The sequence below is a fragment of the Vipera berus genome (assembly GCF_964194415.1).
Source record: "Vipera berus genome assembly, chromosome: 2".
NCBI classification, from domain to species: domain Eukaryota; kingdom Metazoa; phylum Chordata; class Lepidosauria; order Squamata; family Viperidae; genus Vipera; species Vipera berus.
In genome coordinates, this window is record NC_138203.1 from 149,848,680 (window position 1) to 149,874,017 (window position 25,338).

A 25,338-nucleotide genomic window follows, 5' to 3' on the forward strand; every position below is an offset into this window, starting at 1 on the left:
ATATCTTACAGACTATATGTAAAATGAAGTGATGTATAATGTTGTGACAATTGTACCACTCCCTATAGAGATTGGGGCAATTTGTAACTGCTGGCAAGCATGTTCACTGAGACGTTGTTTCATCTCTTTGCAGTCCTTACTGCATTGACTAGCCATTTAGCCATTGTTTAATCTTATTGTAGACCATACTACAAGGCATGTCTGTAAAAGTCGTGTAATGTCATTCTAACCACGTTGAATTAACAAGCATTATCTTTTTATTATTTTGTTATTATGTATTTTGGTTGTTGGAGTGATTCATAAGTCTTGACTATTGTCAAGTTTATTTAGGGGATTAGAGCCTGATCTTAGTAGGGAGGGGTGTTATGTACTGGGCTTTTGGTACCACACCACGTGTGTTGCTGGAGAGCTAACGGCTCTCCAGCAACCCAGAAAGGACATTTCCGGTCCTGCAATTGGTCAAACTTGGGCGGCAAGCACGTGTTCAATCTGATTGGTTGCTATAACCCATAGGGTTTGGCTATATATTGTGGTGGTGTGCGCCCCAAGTCCTGGTACAGTTCCAGCTTGAATAAAAGAATGAGTTTCTCTGTACTCAGCTGTGTCTCTTCATTCCTGCTCACCAGAGCCCACGACTTAACAGGTTCGTCTAGTGATAAGAAGCACAAAGAGAGACTAGGGATAGTATGGGTCCATACTATTCAGTGCCAAAAGTTCCAACCTTCAAATAAACCAAGTCATGATTCAGACATATTGCTATATGAGAGCAATAGTTCCTAAGAAGCTGTACTTCTCATTATGCCACTAAAGAAATTTACCATTTCTGCTCTCCTATTTTTGAGTCGGTCAGCTTGGCACATACAGAATTATGTCCTGACCAGAGTGTTCTTTGGTGAGAACTGGCTATTTAGCGTCAAGAAAGGTCAGCAACTTACTTATCTTACAGGAAGATATTATAGGCAGGGATATATGGCTTTCTAAAGTATCACATAACATCTTTCTTTACAACAATGAAAGGTCAAATGGATGAGAGAACCGTTTGGGATAGAGTTTTCTTTTTTTTCTTGCATCAGCTCTATATGTGTTTTTTCTTACTGTTTATTAAATTCATATGCCATCCACTACTAATACACCAGCTCACTGCTGGAGGTGGCTGAAAGGATGAGACCTCAACCCTTCCCGTCCATCGCCTAGCTCTCTGTTTTGGTTTTAGTACAGTTTTTAATGATATTTTAATCTATGTAACTTTAATATTTTAATTATCTTTTACTTGTTTTATAACTTGTAAGCCCCCAGAGTCACCTTGCAAGAGAGATGAATGACATAAAACTTGAATTAATAAATATAATCTCCATTTAAATCAAATTCAAATGTTCACTGGGTATTTTTTTCAACAAGTGACCGAAAGAGCCGCTGACACTTTAAGGAAGAACTGGAACAGATCCCAACATAGGGGGGTGGTCAGTTTGCTTGCACAACTTCATTAAGGAAATGGGGAGGAGCGGACTATATTTAAAGCAAATCTTTGAAGGACTGAAGTTGCTTTGCTGCAGGGAAGGCTTCTCTTCCTAGTCTGGCAACGATGCTGCTCCTCATCTTCCAACAATGCATGAAAATCCTCATCCTGCCCGCCTATGTGCTTGCCTATTTTGGCTTATGGGACCCTATTTGTAAAAAAACTTTCCCAGTTTTCCTGAAGCCATTGAGCAAAATCTACACTATAAGAATGCACAAGCAAAAGGAGACGCTGTTCAAGAACATGGGGGACTTCGCCGACGCCTCGGGAAAGCTCCACCTGCTTGAGATCGGCGTGGGCACCGGCGCCAACTTTCAGTTTTATCCACCCAACTCGCACATTACCTGCTTGGACTACAATCCCAACTTTCGAAAGTTCATCCAGAAGAGCATGGCTCAGAACAAGCACCTGCACTTCGAGAATTTTGTGGTCAGCTCCGCCGAGAACATGTCTTCGGTACCGGACGGCTCTGTAGATGTGGTGGTTAGCACGACGGTGCTTTGCTCTGTCAGCAACATCCAGGTTGTCCTGAAGGAGGTTCTGCGGGTGCTCAGACCGGTAAGTCAAAGGGCAAAGAGGGGAATTCAGTCTGGTTTGTCCAGACCACCGAATAATGGGTGTGCATGCTTTGAAAATGATGGGGAGCAGGAGCTTCAGATCCCCCAAAACAGCACCTTTCTGCTGTTCTTTATTCTGCCAATTTTCAGGCTTAACTTACACTTTGAATGGGATTCCTTCTTAAACCAATCGCACCTTTCCAGCCTGCCTGTGTTTCTCAATCATTTTCAGACAGTGTACAACTTTAATGAATATATGCACAACTTTAATATTAGTAAATGGCAGCAAGCTTCTGGCCTGAGAGAGGAGCCTGCTTGGTACTTCAATGAAAGATCTCCAAAAAATTCTAGGTTGAAGCTAAATTGGAAAGTTAAAACAACATCTCTGAGCGATGACAAGCCACTTTTGAATTGTTTCCAAAAATACCACCACCACCACCCCATGGGGAAGCCTGCATGAAATCACCAGGGATCAAGTTTGATTTGAAGGAGACTTGAGTAGGAACCCCAATAGATCAAGCTGCTGACACTGTAGCAGGAGGACATGGAGGGTTTACATGAGGAAAACATGGGGAAAAGAGATTATGCTGTCACAGCACAGGCTGTGCCTATTTGGTATGTCTGCTGGGGCACAACACTATTTTGGGAGTTTTTTGGCTAGTCTTTCATTCTGTGGAAGCCTCTGTATCTTAAGTAAATGAACTCAAGGCTGACCTTCACCTTTAAAAGTTTAAAATGCTGCCCCAAACCAGCCATTTCCAAGCAGAATTTCAAAGCTAGGTTTGTCTAGTGATAAGAAGCACAAAGAGAGATTAGGGATAGTATGGGTCCAGCGGCTTTGGGATGCTGTACATATATATTGATATTGTATGCAGTTTGAAGAAATGACCTACGTGTTTGCCGTATAGAGCAAAATAGCAGCCATTTCCATGGGTGGAATACTTAATCCGTGCTGCCCTCTGTAATCAAATAATAATCACCAGTAAAGCCAATGTAATCTTCCAAGTAGGAAATGTAGGTTTGTTCCTAGCACCCTGGAATATGATCAAAATTTGGTTGTTATTTTTCACAGGGTATTTGTGAAACTAGCTAGTTTTTCTCCAAAGAAACATATTGTTTATTAAGCTTTATTGTTGTGTTAATAGCACATCCTCAGCCTCGTTTTAATATGTCCTGCTGTGCGGTACTAAAGTCCACATGGAAATTTATAACTAGCAGAGCATTGACTAGCTTAAAGAGTTCCCCTGTGGTGTTTTCAGGATCATCTGAAGAAGATACAAAGGTCTCATCTTCCAACAATGCATGAAAATCCTCATCCTGCCCATCTATGTGTTTGCCTATTTTGGCTTGTGGGACCCTATTTGTATGAAGTTCAACAATGAGTCACCAGGTTCACAATGTTCCAATGCCATTTTTTCCCCCCAAGAAAAGATTCAATGCCAAAAGTTCCAACCTTCAAATAAACCAAGTCATGATTCAGACATATTGCTATATGAGAGCAATAGTTCCTAAGAAGCTGTACTTCTCAGTATGCCACTAAAGAAATTTACCATTTCTGCTCTCCTATTTTTGAGTCGGTCAGCTTGGCACATACAGAATTGTGTCCTGACCAGAGTGTTCTTTGGTGAGATCTGGCTATTTAGAGTCAAGAAAGGTCAGCAACTTACTTATCTTACAGGAAGATATTATAGGCAGGGATATATGGCTTTCTAAAGTATCACATAACATCTTTCTTTACAACAATGAAAGGTCAAATGGATGAGAGAACCGTTTGGGATAGAGTTTTCTTTTTTTCTTGCATCAACTCTATATGTGTTTTTTCTTACTGTTTATTAAATTTATATGCCGTCCATCTTGCAGTTCAGGGTGATGCGCGGTTTTAAACTTTATTTAAAACTATAATTAGTAATACAGCAATTTATAAAATGTTATTCTGCCCATATTGAAATTCAAAGTGAACTCTGGGTGGTTTAAAATTTTATTTAAAACTTTAATAATACAGAAATTTATTTATAAATTTTATATGCCGCCCGTCTCCAAATTCAAAATGACTCTGCATGGCTTTATTTAAAACTTTAACAAAAAATACAGATATAAAGACTTATTCATTTCCCTCTTTTAAAAAGTACATCCACAGTTTTCTGTGCTTGTTTTATATTTTTCTGTCTTACTATAATTTTATGTAAAACAAGGAAGAATTTGAAAAAAAACCCTATGAATAAACATATCATTAGTGACACTATACAAACTGTATAAAACAGAATGCATCATTTTTATGTAATGGTGTTTGGAAATAACCTTGGGAGACAGAAGGAAGAGCTATGAATTAGAAAAATTAGACGATGATTAGACAAGAGGCAAATGAGTCTGCAGAAGCAATGGGGACCACAAGCTTCCCTAGATTGTTAGACTGGAAAGATGTGCTTTCAGACATGCAAGCTTTTGTTAATTTAACATTAAAATAAAGCTAGAGCTGGGTGAGCTTCTTTTTTATTATTATAAGTTTTATTAATTTTATACTATTTACATTCAAATATTTGTGAAGAAATACGATGGTTGTGTAATCAAAAGTAAAAAATATCAAATAACAGCTTATTTGTACATAGCTCAGGTTACATCAACAAAAATTCCCTCTCCCCTTAGTTATAACATAGTCAAATTAATCAAATTAATACGTTTCTAATTGTGACCTAGTCTGGACTATCTGCAAAACAGAAAATATAAGATATATTTTTTAACTTAGCACCAAAGTTTCCACTCTATTGATTAAAGGAAAAAATGACATCACTCTACTGCTCATACACCAGCTCACTGCTGGAGGTGGCTGATGGGATAAGACCTCATCCCCTTCCCATCCATCTCTTAGCTCTCTTAGTTTCTGTTTTAGTACAGTTTAATACCGTTTTTAATGATATTTTAATCTATGTAACTTTCATATTTTAATTATCTTTTACTTGTTTTATAACTTGTAAGCCGCCCAGGGTCACCTTGCAAGGGAGATGGATGACATGAAAATTGAATAAGCAAATAAACAGTGAAGCTTAAAATTTGGTGAACCCTTTTGAATTTTTAATATTTCTGCATATGTTTGACCTAAACTGTGATTGGCTGTCCACACAAATTCTAAAGCTAAATAAAGACAACCCAATTAAACAAATGAGTTAAAAACATTATCCTTCTACCATTTCTGCTTGTCAAGACATGAGGCTAATTTTATTCTCCCCATCGTTCCTTTGAAATTTTGGTGACTGCATCTTAAAAAGATATTATACATTTAGGAAGAAGCAGTGAAGGGCAAATAAAATGAACCACTCCCTTAAAAAGAGAAACTCCAACATTTGATACTTTTTAGTATAGAAGAAAAGGAAAACAGTTGAACAATTAAAATTGTGAATCTGTATAAGTAGTTATTAAAAAGGAATTTGTCTTTTCTCATAATGTATCTAGAGCAGGGGTCGGCAACCTGAAAAAGGAAAAGAGCCACTGGGAACCGGTTCCATCACACACACAAAAAGGTGGGAGCCGCGTGCGTGCGTCCATGCACGCGCATGCGCAAAAAACATTTTGCGTATGCGCAAAACATTTTTTCTTGCGCATGCGCGGACGCGCACGGTCGCCATTTTTTTTAATGTATGATGGAACCGGTTGCGCGACAGCGACGGCCCATTTGCAGAGCTACCGCCTTCGGAGGAAGGCGGCAGCTCTGCAAACGGGCCGCGGCAGCTTTCCCAACAAGCGGCGCCACTGCCCATTCTGAGAGGTGCGCGCGCGCACCTCTCGGAACAGGCAGTGGCGCCGCTTGTTGGGAAAGCTGCCGCGGCCCGTTTGCAGAGCTGCCGCCTTCGGCAGCCTGCAAACATGCCACAGCAGCTTTCCCAAAGAGCGGCGCCGCTGCCCGTTCGCGCGGAGGTGCACGCGCACCTCTCCAAAGGTTTGGAGAGGTGTGTGCGCACCTCCGCTCGTTCTGAGAGGTGCGCGCGCACCTCTCAGAACGGGCAGCGGCGCCGCTTGTTGGGAAAGCTGCTGCGGCCCGTTTGCAGACTGCCGCCGGGCCGCAGCAGCTTTCCCAACGAGCAGCGCCACCGCCCATTCGGAGAGGTGAGCGCGCACCGGGCGGCTGGGAGCCGCAGGAGATGCGGCTCCGGAGCCGCGGGTTGCCGACCCGTGATCTAGAGTGAATGCAACCTCACTGGATATTCGCGATAAAAAAGTAGCATTTTAGAGTGGAAAGAACTGAGACAACAAATGAGTTAGGGGACTGTTATCCAAATATAAGTTGTTACTGTACATACATTACAACTTGTTTGACTTTATGGTCAAGTGTATCTTTTTATTCATTTAGCAATAGATAAATCAGCTTCCTTCATCGTATCTTGATGTACTGAGTTCAAGTCCTGCCTTGGCCATGAAAGCCACCTGGGTGACTTTGGGCCAGCCACTCTCCTCGGCCAACTCGCCTCACAGAATTGTTGTTGTGGAGAACATAGGAGGAGGAAAGTGTGTTGGTTGCGCTCTCCACCTTGAGTTATTTGTAAAAATGATAAAGTAAGGATATAAATAAATAAATAAAAGAATAAATTATTGAAATTTTGAGTTTGATACATGGAAATATATTGAATTGATTCAGTGTCAACATCCTTAAATAAAAAAGGCCAATTCTCAGTTTTCCAACAACTTGAATCATCTGTAAATCATTAATGGATAAATTGTATTACAGTTTCATTATATAAAATTATTTAAAAATTGAATTATTGCTTCAGATCCCCAGGAAGTTACAGTATGTAACAACAATTTTGATTGTAGTGTGAATTTTGTATGTAATTTCAAAGCATTCTGATTTATGTATTTATTTATTTATTTATTTTGTATAATTTTACTTTTTCCAGGGGGGTGCATACTTTTTCCTAGAACATGTAGCAGCTGACAGATCAACCTGGACCTACTTCTTGCAACAAGTCTGTAACCCTGCCTGGGGATGTATGACAGATGGGTACTCCGTGTTAAGAGAGAGCTGGAAATATATAGAGAACGCGGGGTTTTCTAAACTGAACTTTGTTGTTGTTAGTTGCGAAGTCGTGTCCGACCCATTTCTCCCCATATTTATGGATACGGTGTGAAGTAACTGTTCAAACTGGAGAAAGTGTCTTTCTCTTAAAATCAGATTTCTGAATTTAAGGAATTAACAGTAACAGTGGATATGCTGCAATAAGAAAAGGGTTTCCTCTATTCTATATGATTTGGAGTGTAGAAAGGTTCCTAAACATTCAGGCTGCCCGAAGCCTAAATGGTACTTTGGATCAAATTTGGAGGGAGGGCAAATAATAAATGTAAAAATTAATTTAAAAAACAATCCTGCTGTCAAAAGACCATGTGGGGGGAAAAGCCCCCACCATTTTGCTGTGGCATCACTTAGATCCCCATGTCAGCTGCCCAGGAAGGAAAGCTAGAAGAGGCCTTTTGGGGGGTATTACTCGTAACCTGTGTGGAGTTCTCTAGTAACAAAGTGGTGATGGAAAAAGCTATAACCTAAGCAAAAGCAGAGCAGGGAATCTTGCTTAAATACTACTTCAGGCAGAAGCCTTTGTTGGCCTTTAGGAGAGGCCTACACAGAAAGACTTTTCTCAGCTTCTTACTCCCTGTACTTGTAGAGAGGGTAAAACTGCATATATTGACATGGGATTAGACTGAAAGCTAAGGCTTAGCGTTTTGAAACTGACAATGTTGTATCAAAGCTTGCTAACTATTGAATTATGTATTATCTCCTAGTTTTACTTATCATGCTTTTCATTTTCAATAAAAAAGGGTTTGTGTTGTGTACTGGGTTCGTTGCTTGAGCGAAGAGACAAGGCGAGTGAGTTCAGTCAGAAACATTCTTTATTTGCTTGCAGGACCCAAACTGGGGAACAGGACTGCGAATGCAGCTATTTATACCCTGGCCTCTAGGTGGCGGCCAATAGGTTTAAAGCAAACTATTGCCACCCTAGAAGCAGCCAATGGTGGTGCTGGAGACGGGTTGTCTGAGGAGCTGGGAGCCATTAGCCAGCTTCCCTGCTTAAGCAACCTTCCAACAATCAAACCCACGTGATACACTTTAGTAAAACAAAGCCCAATACATTACAGTTTGGGGGTTTTTCTCTCTCCCTCTGGTGAACCTCGTCTCCTAACTTTTTCTGAGTGTTGTTGTTGTTAACTGCAAAGTCGTGTCTGACCCATCGCGACCCCATGGACAACGTTCCTTCAGGCCTTCCTGTCCTCTACCAACTTCTGGAGTCCATTTAAGCTCATACCTACTGCTTCAGTGACTCCATCCAGCCACCTCATTCTCTGTCGTCCCCTTTCTTCTATTGCCCTCAATCTTTCCCAGCATTAGGCTCTTCTCCAGTGAGTCCTTCCTTCTCATTAGGTGGCCAAAGTATTTGAGTTTCAACTTCAGGATCTGGCCTAAAGAGCAGTCAGGGTTGATCTCCTCCAGGACTGACCAATTTGATCACCTTGCAGTCCAAGGGACTTGTAGGAGTCTTCTCCAGCACCATATTTCAAAGGCCTCAATTCTTTGACGCTCAGCCTTTCTTATGGTCCAACTTTCACAGCCATATATTGCAACTAGGAAGACCATAGCCTTGACTATACACACTTTTGTTGGCAGGGCGATGTCTCTGCTTTTTAGTGTGCAGTCTAGATTTGACATGGCTTTCCTCCCCAGGAGCAAGCGTCTTTTAATTACTTGGCTGCACTCCCCATCTGCAGTGATCTTGGAGCCCAGGAAAACAAAATCTGTCACTACCTACATTTCTTCCCCATCTATTTGCCAGGAATTGAGAGGGCCGGATGCCATGATCTTGGTTTTCTTAATGTTAAGTTTCAACCCAACTTTTGCACTCTCCTTCTTCACCCGCAACAAGAGGCTCTTTAGTTCCTCTTCACTTTCTGCCATTAGAGTGGTGGTGAATGCTCCAATACTGGAGGTTTTTAAGAAGAGACTGGACAGCCATTTGCCTGAAATGGTATAAGGTTTCCTGCCTGAGCAGGGGGTTGGACTGGATGACCTCCAAGGTCCCTTCCAACTTTATTATTATTATTATTATTATTATTATTATTATTATTATTATTATTATTATTATTATTATTATTATTATTATTATTATTATTATTATTATTATTATTATTATCTGCATATCTTAGGTTGTTGATATTTCTCCCGGCAATCTTAATTCCAAATTTTGATACATCTAGTCCTGACTTTCTCACAATGTGCTCTGCAAATAAGATAAATAGGCAGGGCGACAGTATACAGCCTTTCTGGTCTCCTTTCCCAATTTTGAACCAATCAGTGGTTCTGTGTCCAGTTCGCACTGTTGCTTCTTGACGCGCATATAGGTTTCTCAAGAGACAAATGAGATGGTCTGGTACTCCCATCTCTTTAAGAACTTGCCACACTTTGTTGTGATCCACACAATCAAAGGCTTTAGCATAGTCAATGAAGAAGAAGTAGATGTTTTTCTGGAACTCCCTAGCTTTCTCTATGATCCAGCATATGTTGGCAGTTTGATCTCTAGTTCCTTTCTGAGTGTGGGCAAATGCAAATATTGTGTCCCCTGGTTCTGGGATATATTTTGAGGTTTGTAACAGATCTATGGAAAAGTCTGGCCCTCAATAATCATTTTAAGTGGGGACTGAGAAGAGATTTGTTGTTAAACGTTAACCTGATATTTACATGTTTGTAGAAACATTTTTGGAAAATACTTCAGCACATTTGTTTAGCACGACCCCATCCCGTTTCTATCTATCATTTACAAAAGGTCAGCAGGGACTCACTTTGTGGCCAATTAACGAAAAGTGGTGTAGCACAAAGAATCTTCTGGGAGATTCCAGAATTCCAAAATCCAGCTTTAAATGCCCTCAGCCTAGTGCTTTTTTTATTTTTAAATTTTATTACAGTCAAAGTTTTATAAAGAAAAAACCAAACTGTTTAGAAATAAAAAGATGGATATAAAACACAAGGTAAAATAATGTACAGAATATTACAGATAGCAGCTTCCGGTAGTGCTGCCGCGCCGAATGGCGGCGTTTTGAAGCCGCTCAATCCTGGGAAGCGTCAAAGCGCTCGGAGGCAGCGAAAATCAGCTGTCCCACGGCGCCGGAGTCTCTCCCTCGGGAGAAGAGGGAGAGGCGAGCTTGTTTGGGTAGAGGTAGAGCTCCCCTGTGATTCTCTCAAATAGTTTGGGGGATAACAGGGTGAGCCCCCTCGGAGCCCAGGCTCTCTCCGCTCTCAGGACGCTTTCGCTCCAAAAGGAGTGGAACCAGATGCGACAACTACACCTGCTGCTTAGATGGGACTGTGAGTATTTTTTTCCTTGAGAAGCAGGCAGAGCAAAGCAGGAAGATCTGAATTTTTAAGTTGGATTTTAACTTTAACTCGGACTCATTATCTTCTTCAAGTTCTAAGTTGGAAATGGAGTAAAAATGGCGCTGGAATGTTCCTTTCTTGTGTGAAGTGACTGCGTTGGAAAACTGTTATATTTTGCTACATAGCAAGAGATACAATCTGCAACTGATTCTACCCAGTACCGGATTTTGTGTATTTGAAAGCTTGTTCTTTTTTTTTTTATGGAAGGTCAAGGAACTTAGGGAGAACTTTTACTTTTTTCTCTCCTTTCCCTTTTTTTTTTTTTGAACTTTGATTCTGCTGGGTGAAAGAGGAAATTGAAACCTAAGAGATGGCTGCGAGACGTGGGGGAGGCCCTCCAATCTCTAAGAATGTTATTTCTTCTCCTTTACCACAAGCTACAGGGCAGACTTCGATGAAACCTACAGTACAACCACCTTCCCCCCCACCTCCTGCATTCACACTGGCAGACATTCAGCAAGTTGTGATGCAGTCAACACAAGTATTGCAGCAAGAAATAAAGGAAACAAAGGAAGAATTTGTCAACCAAAACAAACAGATGAGGGAAGATATAGTGCTCGCACTTCAGGGTTTGGCTGCACATATAGAACGCCTGGATGTTCGTGTGGATTCAGTTATGGAGTATGTGGAGAATTTGGAAAATAAAATCATCGATGCTGAACAAAAGATTGATAGAGTAGAGGTTAAGATTGACAGAACAGAGGACGAAGTTATTATATCACAATATAAAAACATGGAGTTTGCATTGCGTATCAGAGGCCTTAAAGAGAATCCTAAAGATTTGGAATGGGAAGTAGCACAAGCAGTGGCTCCTGTTTTGAAATGTGAACCTGAAGAACTACTTAAAGAAATGGATAAGACATTTAGGGTTAACTCCTGGATTGCTAGGCAAAAAAATTTACCTAGAGATGTAGTGATTTATTTTTCCAGGAGATCAACCCGTGCCAATCGGGTTTCAGGCCCGGGTACAGCACGGAGACGGCATTGGTCACTCTGGTGAATGATCTCTGGAGGGCCCGGGACAGGGGATATTCCTCTGTCCTAGTCCTATTAGACCTCTCAGCGGCTTTCGATACCATCGACCATGGTATCCTGCTGTGGCATCTCAGGGGATTGGGAGTGGGAGGCACGGTTTTTCAGTGGTTCTCCTCCTATCTCCTGGGACATTCGCAGTCGGTGTTGGCAGGGGGGCAGAGGTCGACCCCGAGGTCTCTCGTTTGTGGAGTTCCTCAGGGGTCGGTCCTCTCGCCTCTCCTGTTCAACATCTACATGAAACCGCTGGGTGAGATCATTCGTGGTTTTGGAGTTGGGTATCATCAGTATGCTGATGATACCCAGCTTTTCATTTCGACCCCAAACCACCCCAGTGATGCCCTCGACGTGATGTCCCGTTGCCTGGAGGCGGTTCGGGTCTGGATGGGGAGGAACAGACTTCAACTCAACCCCGACAAGACTGAGTGGCTGTGCATACCGGCATCACGGGATATTCAGAATATTCCACCTCTTTCCATGGGGGGTGAGCTTTTACCCCCCGTAGATAGGGCTCGCAACTTGGGAGTCCTCCTAGATTCGCGGCTTACTTTGGAAGATCATATAGTGGCTGTGACTAGGGGGGCTTTTGCCCAGGTTTGCCTGGTGCGCCAGTTGCGGCCCTATCTATACCGGGATGCCCTGTGTACGGTCACTCATGCGCTCATGACCTCTCGTCTGGACTACTGCAACGCTCTCTACATGGGGCTTCCCTTGAAGACCACTCGGAGGCTCCAGCTGGTACAGAATGCAGCCGCGAGAGTTGTCTTGGGAGTTTCCCGGTACTCCCATGTTACACCTTTGCTCCGCGAGCTGCATTGGCTACCAGTTGTCTTCCGGGTGAGATTCAAGGTTTTGGTAATGGTTTTCAAGGCCCTACATGGCATGGGTCCGGAGTACCTCGGGGATCACCTGCTGCCGGCGTCAACTTCCCTCCGCCCTGTGCGTTCCCACAGAGAGGGCCTCCTCAGGATGCCACCGGTCAGAGAATGTCGGCTTTATGGAATCAGCTGCTGGTTGAGCTCTGGATGGCACCTGACCTTCGCTCCTTCCGACGCGGTCTGAAGACCTATCTATTTGAACAAGCCGGCCTGGCCTGATGGGGGATGTGTTGGGGTTTTTATTGTGGATTTTTATATTATTCTATTGTTTTAGCTCGGGCTCCTATTTAATTCTTTTTTTAATTTTTGTACTCTGTATTTTTATATGTACCCTGTTCACCGCCCTGAGTCCTTCAGGAGAAGGGCGGTATACAAATATAATAAAATAAATAAATAAATAAACCAGAAATTCTATTATCCAGGCTTTTTATCGAGAAAGATTTCAAACTGCAGGCCAAGACATTATAATTTTAAAGGAGATACCTCCAAAACTTCTTAGAAAAAGGAAAGATTTTGCTTTTTTGTCTGACGAGCTTAAGAAGCGACAAATCCAATTTAGATGGGAAATACCCAATGGAATTGTGGTAAATTACGCAGGGACCAGATACAGATTGGATACAATTTTAAAAGCAAAAGATTTTTACACTAAGGTCCTGAAAGCACGCTCACCACCGTCTCCTCGAATCAAAAGAACAGAAGTAAGTCAAGAAGATAAACAATTGACTGAAGGGGCAATGTCATTGCCTCTTGAGGAGATACGGCAGGTGGAGGTCATGGAGCAGAGTTTGGCATTAAAGGAAGACCCAAAAGAACAGAGGACGACTAGGGCTGCATACAAGCGTATGGAAAAAGAGCAAAAACAGAAGCCTGTATCTGGTCTAACTACGCAAGACGTGGTTGTTTCAGAGCCTGTGGGAGGGGCACGTCTGAAGAGAGCAACAGCTGATCTTCAGATTATGTTCCAAAGGCTCATGGTCACCAGAGATGGTGAAGTTCCTGACATGGAATGTTAATGGCTTAAATTCACCACAGAAAAGAAAGAAAGTATTTTTTTATCTGAAACAACATAAAAATGACATTCTTTGCTTACAAGAGACACATATTGCATTAAAAGACCAAAAGTATCTGACTAATTCCCGATTGGGAACACATTTTGCATCTTTTGCTCCGGACAAGAAGGCTGGAGTGGTCATTTATTTAAGAAAAGACTTTTCGGCTAGATTAATTGAATCGGATAAACAAGGGAGATATGTTAGTATTGAATTAACATTACAAGGAAAGAAAGTTCTTCTTATTGGATTATATGCTCCAAATCAACAACAGCAAAAATTCTTTAAATTTCTACATCAGAGACTAATCGAATTGGATTATAAATCTGTAATTATGATGGGGGACTGGAATGGAGTTTTGGTCCCATCTGAAGACAAGAAGGGACCCTCCAAAAACTTTTCTAATTCAAAATTGCCTAAAGCTTTTTTTGATTTGAAGGAGGATCTGGAATTAAGAGATGTATGGCGGGAAAGGAATATGAGAGACAGAGATTTTACTTTTTTTCGGATAGACATACATCTTTCTCTAGGATTGACTTTATTTTGATTACTACTGATCTTTTTTCTCGGTTTAAGAATGTTAAGATTTTCCCTAGGACAATGTCTGATCATAGTCCTGTTTGGTTGGAGTTTTTTGCTGAAGATGGTAGTAGAAGATCCTGGAGGCTGAATGAGAACTTATTTAAAAATGAGTTGTTCTTGCAGAAATGTAGAGAACATGTGAAAGAATTTTTTGTTACAAATATGCATAAAGGTACATCGATGGGAATGGTTTGGGATGCTAGTAAAGCTTATATGAGAGGGGTTTTGATTTATATGAATAACGCCTATAGGCATAAGCAAACGCAAAAACGTTTAGATCTTGAGGAAGAGATTAAATCTAAGGAGAAAAACCTTATTTTGAATCCATTGGATAATAACTTAAGGATTTCAATACACTTATTGAAAGAACAATTTAGCATGCTACTGGCTGATCAAGTAGCAACCAACGTGCGCTATGCTAAACATAATACTTTTTGTAACGCTAATAAGCCTGGTAGATGGTTGGCTTACCAATTAAGGAAGAAACAGAAATCACGTACTATAGACAAAATAGAATATAAAGGAAAAGAAGTTTACCAACAAAATTTGATTAAGAGGAGTTTTTTAGATTTTTATTCGAAATTATATTCTAAAGAAAACATACAAGTTTTAGATATAGACAAGTATTTACAGGAAGCTCATTTTCCGAGACTTTCAAAAGAACAACAACTTGAGATGAATTGCCCAATAACATCAGAAGAAATTTCTTTAGCTATTAAACAGTTGAAATTGGGCAAGGCCCCGGGAACAGATGGATTAACAGCAATTTACTATAAAATGTTGCTGGTTGAAATGATTGAACCCTTAAAGATTTTGTTTAATGAAATTCAGACTGGAGGTGCAGTTCCTCCATCATGGAGGACAGCTTTTGTATCATTGATTCCAAAAGAGGATCAAGACCTTACTCAACCTAAAAATTATAGACCTATATTGCTTTTGAATACAGATTATAAGATTTTTGCTAAAGTATTGGCTAATAGATTAATGCAAGTTTTGAAACAAATGATTCATAGTGATCAATCGGGATTTATATCTGGGAGGTATATGAAATATAATGTAAGACAAATTGTAAACTTGCTTGAATACTTGGATAAGAAAAACCAAGTCCCCGCAGCATTGATATTTTTGGATGCAGAGAAAGCCTTTGACCAATTGAATTGGCATTTTTTATTGAGAGTTGTTGAGGAGATGAATTTTGGAGAAGGTTTTTTACATATTATTAAAGCTATATATCAACAACAAACTGCACAAATTATAATTAATGGGGGGCTAACAGCGACCTTTAAAATTGAAAAAGGTACAAGACAGGGATGCCCCCTATCACCATTATTGTTTGTTTTAACATTAGAAATTTTATTAATCAAAAATCGAGAGTCCTCTATGATAAAGGGAATTAAAATTAAACAGAATGATTATAGATTGAGAGCTTTTGCTGATGACTTGGTTGTGACAGTATCTCAACCGTTACAGTCGGTTATAGATTTGATGGAAATTATAACTCAGTATGGTAAGGTTTCTGGGTTTAAGGTGAATAGTAATAAGACTAAGATACTATCTAAGAATTTATCTATGAGTGAAAGGGACATGTTATCTAAATTAACAGGTTTTGAAATAGTAAAAAAGGTTGAATATTTAGGAGTGTATATTGCAGCTTCAAATGTAAAATTATATAAGAATAATTATGAAACACTATGGTTGAAGGTACAAAGGGATTTAAATAATTGGAAAAAATTACAATTATCCTTATTGGGAAGAATTGCAGTTGTTAAAATGAATGTTCTGCCAAAGTTTCTGTTTTTGTTTCAAATGATACCTATATTGAAAAAGGATGCCAACCTTGATCAATGGCAGAAAGGTATTAATAAATTTATTTGGGCGGGTAAAAAACCAAGAGTTAAATTTAAGATTTTACAAGATGCTAGGGAAAGAGGTGGACTTAAGGCGCCGAATTTGAAATTGTATTATGATGCGGTTGCCTTGATGTGGGTTAGTGATTGGCTTAATTTAACTAATAAGAGAATACTTCATCTTGAGGGTTGGGATTTGGTATATGGATGGCATGCATATTTGCTTTATGACAAGAAGGTGGATAGGGCTTTTAAATCTCACATTCTTAGAAGTGCCTTGTTGCGTGTCTGGAAAAAGTATTATTATAAGTTAAATTATAAAATACCGATTTGGGGAATTCCTGGACACGCGATGGAGGGCGTATCTATGGGAGTGAGTTTGGATATGGTTTCCTATAAGGAATTACTTAGATTGGAAGGGAATGATTGGCAACTTAAATCATTAGAGGAGTTAAGACAAGAAAATATAAGCTACTCTTACTCTTGGTTTCAATATACCCAATTGAAAGCTAGGTGGAAGTTAGATCAAAAGGTTGGCATCACAATTACAGATCAAAATTTAGTAAAACAAATTAGAGACTTAAATTGTGCACATATAAAGAGGATATATAATGCTTTAATTGAATTGGACTCGGAAACGGAATTAGTTAAAGATTGTATGATAAAGTGGGCACAAAATATTCAGGAACCAATTGCGCTGGATACTTGGGAGATAATTTGGGTCAGAAATGTTAAATTTACTCAGGCTCAAAAGTTAAGAGAAATTTTTTATAAAATGTTTTATAGATGGCATTTGGATCCCAAGAAGTTGTCTAATATGTATCCTAACTTGCAGTCTAAATGCTGGAGATGTGGTAGTTTAGAAGCCACCTATTTTCATATGTGGTGGACTTGTAGAAATATAAAAGCTTTTTGGATTAAAATTTGGTGGAACATTCAAAAGATTTTTAAGAGGAAGATAAAGTTTTCTCCGAAATTGTTTTTATTGGGTATTGTTGTAGATTGTGATGTTAAAGAAACTAATTTGATGTTGAATATGATAACAGCAGCACGGTTACTGGTGGGACAATATTGGAAGAAGGATAGCTTGCCTACTATAGAAGAATGGGTGTTTAAAGTTTCGAATCTTGCAGAAATGTCTAAGAGGGATATTGTTATCTTAGTGTTAGTACTTTGTATGTATCTATGTTAAAGGGGAGTTAAAGCACATTATGAATTTGGTTAATTGTATATTATGGATAATTCTTATTTAGAATATGATTATTATAACTATAATCCTGTATTTAGCTCTGGGAAGTGGGGGGGGAAGTGGGGTGGTTTGGGGTGGGGGGGATTTGGGGATATATTGTAAAATTTTGTTTCTGTAAAACTCTTTAATAAAATAAAAAATAAAAAATAAATATGAAAAAGAATATTACAGATAGCCCTTGACTTAGGATCTGTCACCTAGCAACCATTCAAAATTATGACTGACCTGAAAAAGGAGACATGCAATCCAGATCTGAAGTTCCAATGGTCAGCCTCGCCCTGCAATCACATGATCGCTATTCAGGCATTTAGCAACACAACTGCATTTACTCCTCTCTAAAATGTTCACCATCACTGCTCTAGAATTTTCCTTTGTAAAGCTAAGCTTTCAACACACACACACACACACACACTTGTCTGAATCTCTTTCTGATTTGCCCATTTTACAGGTTTGTCCTTTACTTTTTCAAAGAAAATACTGTCATTATATTTTGGGGCACAGCTCCAGTTTCCTTAATTTTGAATTGTTTCAGCTATCAGGCATTTCTCAAAAAATTCTCCAATAAGACTTCGGATTTTTATGATACTAAAGTTTATTATAAAATAAAAATGCGAAAAAGAAACAAAAGTTAGAAAGCTAAAGGAAATAAGTGTGCAGAGAGAAAGATTGAAAAACTGACTTCAGATTTTTTTCAGAACAATACACTACCAAAAAAAAAGAATTAGGACCTGAATCTTTCACTTTACATTTCTAAACACTTGAAGCCGTTTCTAGAACAAAATCATTCTAATCATCAAAACCAAAGACAGCGAGCAAACTCTATGTAACTTTAATATTTTAATTATCTTTTACTTGTTTTATAAGTTGTAAGCTGTTAAGTGGTGGGCTCTTGGGAGCAGGAATGATGACACGAGGCTGAGTACAGAATAACTCATGCTTTTATTCTTGCTGGAACTGTACTGAAGGCTTGGGCCGCAACCAGCCACAATATATAGATTAGCCCCTAGGCTGCAGCCAATAGGGTTGAATCCACTCTTGCCGCCTAAGCCACAGGTCAGCAACCCGCGGCCTGGAGCCGCATGCGGCTCTTTGAGCCGTCCCATGCGGCTCCCAGGCCTCCTCCCTCTGCCATGTTTACTTTTGGGGAAAAAAGTGGCACTAAAAATTTAATCAATTTAAACTTCTCACAAAAAAAACTTGAAAAGTTTAAATTGATTGGTTGGTTTGTGGGACCGCCCACAAACCGTTTGTGGGCTACCCACTAACCTCTTTGTTTTTTTAACTGCACTTGGCAGAGTGGAGGAGGAGACGGGAGAACTAAAAAGGTGAGTAGATTTGCTGCCTTCGCCCCCCCTTCCTTCTCCTCGCCGAGGCTAGCAGCCCCGACGGGGAGAAGGCTCGTTTCCCCCCCCTTCCTTCTCCTCGCCAAGGCTAGCAGCCCCGGCGACGAAGAAGGCTCATTTTCCCCCCCTTCCTTCTCCTCGCCGAGGCTAGCAGCCCCGGTGAGGAAGAAGGCTTGTTTTCCCCCCCTTCCTTCCCCCCTTCCTTCTCCTCACCGAGGCTAGCAGCCCCGGCGAGGAAGAAGGCTCGTTTCTCCCCCCTTCCTTCTCCTCGCCGAGGCTAGCAGCCCCGGCGACGAAGAAGGCTCGTTTTCCCCCCCTTCCTTCTCCTCACCGAGGCTAGCAGCCCCGGTGAGGAAGAAGGCTTGTTTTCCCCCCCTTCCTTCCCCCCTTCCTTCTCCTCACCGAGGCTAGCAGCCCCGGCGAGGAAGAAGGCTCGTTTCTCCCCCCCTTCCTTCTCCTCGCCGAGGCTAGCAGCCCCGGTGAGGAAGAAGGCTCATTTTCCCCCCCTTCCTTCTCCTCGCCATGGCTAGCAGCCCCGGCAGAAAGAAAGGGCGATTTTCCTCCCCTTCTCTCTGCAAGGCTTGAAACAGTTCCTCCATAAACATGTAACCGAATCATTACTTGACTCTTTCACAAAAACTAATACATTAATCTCTAGTTTGCACATTAGTTTCTAGCTTCATAAAAATGTTCTGCACTTGGTTTTCCAGTAAGGAAGCAAAAAAGACATATCCAAATTTTAAGGGTTTTATTTAAACTTCATTTGTGAAGCATGTAACTTTAACCTTGATAATCATAAGCAGCTAACATTGCTTTTCATTTTGTGCAATTACTGTATTAAATTTGTATATTTGGAGCCGATCTTGAGCTGACTTTACTACTTTTAATTCCTCCCTTCAGTTTGTTGTTATATTTAGTTGTACAGTATAGCTAAAGCACATTTATTCTTAAAAGCTTTTCCATTGGTATTTTGGGTCACTGGACCTACTTCTTAACATCTTAAATCCAAATGTTATGTGATTGATATTTTTATTAGGTCCAGTTTTCAAGTGTTTCCATAGCTATAAAATTCCTATCTTGTGAAACTTCTAGAGCAGACCTTAGGAGCAAGTTACCACTATTATTGCAGAGAGCTTATCCTTGTTTGGGATTGTGGTCTGAGTTGGTAACGGGATTTCTAGAGAGCTGCAAACCGAGTATTTTATAAGGGACTTTATATTTCACACAGATTGTGCAACCCTCTAATAAATGTTTCAGACTCTGCAGGGGGAGCTCCTCCTCTCCCCCCACCCCCCCAAGAGATGGAATTGCAGCTTCTCTTGCTTGGTGGGCTTCGGGAGGGGGGCAGGAAGACCCTTGGCTCCTTCCCTCCCTCTTTCTCTCTCTTTCTCCTCCTCCTTCTCACCCTCTGCTCTTGGATCAGGCTGCGAGGCTGGCTGGATGGCAGCTACATTGTACATAGACTGGAGAGGTGCACAGGCCGGCGTGTGGGTGGGAGGCCCGTGTAGTGTATATTTCTTCCCCTTTTTCCCAGCCCCCCCACCCCCTCCTCGATCTGTAAAGAGGTTCCATAACCCCCGTGGGGATATTTGGGTGTTTTTCCCCCCTTCCTCTCTCTCTCTTTCTCTCTCTCCCCATCTCCCCTTCTTGGTGTCTCCCCGTTCTTCTCCGTCTGCACCCCCCTCCCCCCGTCCTCAGAATCCTTCAGAGAACCCCTTCCCCATCCCCTCCTTTTCAGATTTTCAAAGGTGGATTTTGTTTTTTTTTCCTTTTTATCTCTTCGATTTTTGTTTTTCTTCTTCTTTTGCTTATAAATGAATAATAACAGTCACCAAATGGGTGGGGCGTTTACTCGTTCCCAAGCAGCTGAGGGGAAAAGGTCTTGGAGCTGCTCACAGCCACCTGTGTGCAAGTCTGGCTTTTTAAAAAGGATTTTACCTTAAGAACCTGGGTAAGGAGGCGCAGGTGGGGCTGCCAGCCCCAAGGACTCGGGTAGGCAACCTTGGCTCTTTTATGACTTGTGGACTTCATGCTGAGGAGAAATGGAGAGGTTTCCATGCTGGCTCAGGAATTCTGGGAGTTTAAGCCCAGGACTCATAAAACAGCCAAGGCTGCCTACCCATCACAAGGGGAAACCAGATTCACTTAACAACCTGAATACTAATTTATCAACTGCAGTGATTCACTTAGCAATGGTGGTAAGGTCGCAAAATGGAGCAAAACTCATTAAACAAATGTCTCACTTAACAACACAAATGCAACTCAACCAAATAAAATGGCTTAACAAAAAGGTATTCGTCTCTTAACAGTGATTGTTTGAAAACTGCTGGAATACTGCTGACTAAAGAAAAGGCCAGTTTATTCCTCAGGTGACTGTCCTACTTTCCAAGTAAGTGGCAGGCAGGGGGGGAGGGAGAGAGAGAGAAGGAGAATATGAATATATCTGGTTGTCCTTACTAGACTTTTAGTAAAGAACTTTAAAGAAATATTTTGATGTTTGTTTAATTAAGAGATGAGGTATGGCCCAATTATGCTGTATTTAAAGATGGTAGATTAGCTGCTAAAATTGTTTTTACTTGTTGGGATGAAGAAGAAAGGGTTTTTTTCCCCTTTCTCCTGTCCTTTTCTACACACACACATTCCTTTTTTTTCTTTTGTATTTTTCTATTTGTGGTTTTTATAGTTTGCACTGGCTTTTACTATTTTCATGTATAATCCTTAATATAAATATTTGAGAAACAGGACATAAAAATGTGACAGAGACAGAGAGAAAGAGACAAAGAGAGACAGAGAATAACCTGCTATAATCCTGCTGGAATGAAAGGTTATGACAGCTCAGATTACATAGCAGGATCCTCTCTCAGTGTGGATCATTGTGAGTCCTCTGGCTTTCAGAGGGTGGGGCCAAGAGAGTGACTGGATGAAAATGAGTGCACCTGATCAAGTGCAATTAAAGTTCTTAAACTTTTTTTGTGATATCCATAAAGATGGTGAAGCATTTTAATGTCCATGTTAAACTCATGAAGAGCTGGCTGGCTGGGGAGGGGGGATCATGGCTCTCAAAAAATAAGCCGGCTGTGCTTCTTGCTCATGTTCACTTGCCTTCTGCACCTTGAGTGTGTGTGGGGGGGAGGACGAGCTTTGCTGCTGCGGTTTGCTTGGCCATGCCCGGGCTATGTCCTGCTGCTGCCTCCCAACCTCCACCTTTGCCACTGGGTAAAGCAGCGGTGGAGCACTCTGTCCTGGGGGGAAGCAGCAGATGGACTGGTGGACAGATGGCAGATGGACTGACGGGCGGATGGGCAGATGGACTGGCAGACAGGCAGATGGGCGGGTGGACAGATGGGCGGACGGACAGAATGACAAGCAGACAGCATTTTGGGTTTGCTGCATGGGGAAAAGTTAAGTTTGTCTTTTTATATATTAAATATGAGGAGGACTCAAATGGACATTGAGTATTTTATTTGAAAGTAAACCTTCGACCCAGCGACTTTTTTTGGAAGTTCAAAATGTTTTTGATGTATACAGAAATAAAAAATTTTCTTTGTAGAAGTTCATTGATTTCATAAATTTTGCAGGTCCCAATGTTTTGCTTTTGGTGAGAAACGGGGATGCCAAGGTGTTCAAATCTGGGTGGGCTCCCAGCAAACACGCACCAAAGAAGTGATGGGAAGAGGGGGGGAGCGCCCCGTTTCTTCTTCAGGCAAAAACTCTGTGCTGAAGCCGGATTGGGGAGGGGGATGAGGAGGAGGAAGAGCTGTGATTGACAAACTGCCAGCCAAACTCTTTGGGAGTGGGGGCGCAGGATGGAGAGGAGGGCAGCTTGCCTTGGAGAAGGAGGGGGGAGCCAATTTTAAAGGTTGTCCAGCTAAAAGGGAGCAAAGAATCTGGGCTGGAGTGCTTTGGAAAGGCAAGCAGGCAGCGCATCTGCATGGGCTGGTTGGGCTTTCTGCAGGTTTTGCCTGCAATTAAGGCAGGGTGAGTTTTCTGGCTCAGGGGAGGCTGGGGGGAGGGGGAGCTGCTTGTGGGGGGGACATGCCTGCTCACATAAGTGCAAATGTGTTTCTTCTGCATGGAAGCTGCTTTGCTGAAGGTTATATCTTCTTTCCTTCCTTTTCTTCCACATTCTTCGCCTCTCTGCTTTGTTCCGCCTCTGGGGATGGAGGGGATAATTTACTCTGCACCTTTTCCTCGTGTGTGTGTGTGTGTGTGTGTGTGTGTGTGTGTGTGTGTGTGTTTGAAGCCTCTGTTTGCCTGCCTGGCAAGGCGGGGGGGAATTTGCTCGGCCTTCTCTCCGGTGTATGTCTCGCTTAGGTAAGCTCCACTTTAATCAATTCCTGTTCTGCGCATGTACGTGCACGTGCGCACATGTGTGCATGCGCACGCATATTTTGCGGCTCCCAGGGGTTTTTTTAGTGAGAGAACCGGTTCCGGGTGGCTCTTTCACTGATTCAGGTTGCCTACCCCTGGCCTAGGCTAACCAATTGCAGGACCGGAGACAGCTTGTCTGGGTTACTGGAGAGCCGTTAGCCTCTCCAGCAATGCACATGGTATAACACCACAAGCACAATACATAACACCCCTCCCCTCTTAGATCAGACTATGACACCCTTGAATAGTCTTAACAGATGTCAAGACTTATTAATCAACTCCAACATTATAGTGATAATAATAAGAAAATAATAATAAAAAAATTAAATCATAAATTCACTGTGGCTACAATGACATTAACAATGTCTGAACAAGCTTACCAATGCAGTAAGAGCTACAATGAAATTAAACAACGTCTCATGAACAGGCTTACATTGCAGTAAAGGCAGTTTCACAATGCACAAGTTTCTGTAGTTAGTGGTACAAGTTTCACAACACAATACATTCTTTATTTAACAATGTAATCCGTGAGATACACAGGAGGCTTGTGTGGCCTTGAGGAACATCTTGGAGTTCCCATCACTTTGTGGTCTACCAACTTACCCAGCAGGCTGGGTAAACCCATGTCCCTTTGTGCTCCAGTGTCAAGGGGAATCGAAACGCTCTGGCTGGCCTCACCAGGTTGGCCCACTCCAGAGTCAGTCTGTTCTGCAGAGTAGGCACAGCAGTTGCTGAGGTTTGGCTGGCTCACTTGGTCAGGGGTTCCATGTTGCACTTCCGTGCTTCCCGGTTCATCCTCAGATTCCACCTCTGCTGAGAAGGGAAAACCCTGGTGGTTCCAGTGAGGGCTGTCTTGGCTGCAAGTTTGAGGACCTTGGGAGGCACTTATGCCACAGTCCTCAGTGACCATTCTGGAAACCTTTTCCTGAGTTGGTCGATGTGTCTTCTGATCAGTCGCCCTCCCTCCAACCCCACTTCATAAGATAGACCATAGTTCCTGGCCCAAACCCAATCACCCATGTGTAGCTCCCTCGGGGGTTTTGGTCTAGAGGCTTCTGATGCCACTCTATCTGGATGCAACCTGTCCAGTTTAGTAATTAAACATCTCCCCCAACGTAGTTCAGCAGGACTTTTACCTGTAGCGGTGCAGGGCGTAGAATGCTGGCAATCTGTGATGCCAGTCACCTGTGACAATGTGCCTGATGCCTCCTTTGTTGTCCTCACCATGCATTCGGCTTGTCCATTAGAAGATGGATGAAATGGTGCAGACATTGCATGTCTGATGAAGTTAGCGCTAAGAAAAGCCTGAAATTCAGCAGCAGTGAATTGGGCCCCATTATCAGAAACCAAAACATTAGGCAACCCATGTGTTGCACTACTATCAGGAAAAGTTGCCCCTGAAAAGGCCCAGCGTAGTCTATGTGAATCCTAGACCAGGCAGTGTGTGTTTCCTCCCACCTGTGAACTGGGGCCTGAGGCATTTCAGGCCTAGTTTGCTGGTACAGTATGTATAACAACCATGGACTTGATCCTTGATAGCCTTATCAAGGCCAGGCCACCAAAGGTAGCTCCTAGCTAAACCTTCATTCTGACAATGCCTGGGTGGCCTTCATCTAAGGAGTGTAAGACCCTGTCCCTTAGGGAAGTGGGAATTATGACTCTGGTCCCCCATAAAATGCAGCCTTTATGTGCAGACAGCTCATGCCTCCTGACAAAATAACTTTGAAATTCAGAGCCTGGACTTTTTTCCAACCAGCCCATGTATACCCAAGACAACACTCTACTCAGAATTTTATCTGTGGCAGTTTCAGCAGCAATACAGTTCCACGCCTCCAGAGAAGATGGCCACTTGTGGCTGAGCGCGGAGAACGAGGGAGCGAGTTTGGCGTTTGGGCCTGCATGGGGCTGTTGTTCTGTAGCCCGGGTGGTTGACAGGACCCTCTGAGGCTTCAGTGGAGCCCTTATGGACGCTGGAGGTGACGGCGGGGCGGCGCTGGAGTGGCGGTGAGGCGGCGGGGCGGCGAGGCTCTCAGACCTGGGATGGCCGAACGGGATGGCTCGGTCAGGCCGGCAGGTGGCATACAATGGCCGGCAGCGGCCGGCGGCACCCTACAGCAGCCTGCAAAGTGGCCGACGATGGGCCTGCTGCGGCGTGCGGCGTGCGGCGTGCGGCGTGCGGCGTGCGGCGTGCGGCGTGCGGCGTGCGGCGTGCGGCGTGCGGCGTGCGGCGTGCGGCGTGCGGCGGCTCGTTCGGGCTGGCAGAAGGCATACAACAGCTGGCAGCAGCTGGCGGCATCTTGCAGCGGCCTGAGAATCGGCCAGCGATGGGCCTAGTGCGGCACGTGGCGTGTGGCGGCCTGCGACAGGCCTGCAACGGTCTAAAGAGGCAGTCCGGTCCTGCGGCGGCCTGCGGTGGAGCTGTGACGGCCTGGGGCAGCCTAGAGAGGCAGTCTGGGTGGCGAGGCTCCTGGACTTGTGGCTGCCAAGCTCATCTGCCCATCCGTTAG

General features: G+C 42.5%; 1 protein-coding gene across 1 annotated transcript; it reads left to right on the forward strand.

Moving 5' to 3' along the window:
• Window positions 1–1,563: 1,563 nt before the first annotated feature.
• Window positions 1,564–25,338, forward strand: LOC308662832 (thiol S-methyltransferase TMT1B-like; the record flags this gene model as incomplete). Its single annotated transcript, XM_081318976.1, has 3 exons — window positions 1,564–2,074; window positions 6,960–7,133; window positions 24,751–25,338. Exons 1-3 carry the CDS (start codon window positions 1,583–1,585, stop codon window positions 25,336–25,338), a joined length of 1,254 nt encoding a protein of 417 aa, XP_081175102.1. The 5' UTR covers window positions 1,564–1,582.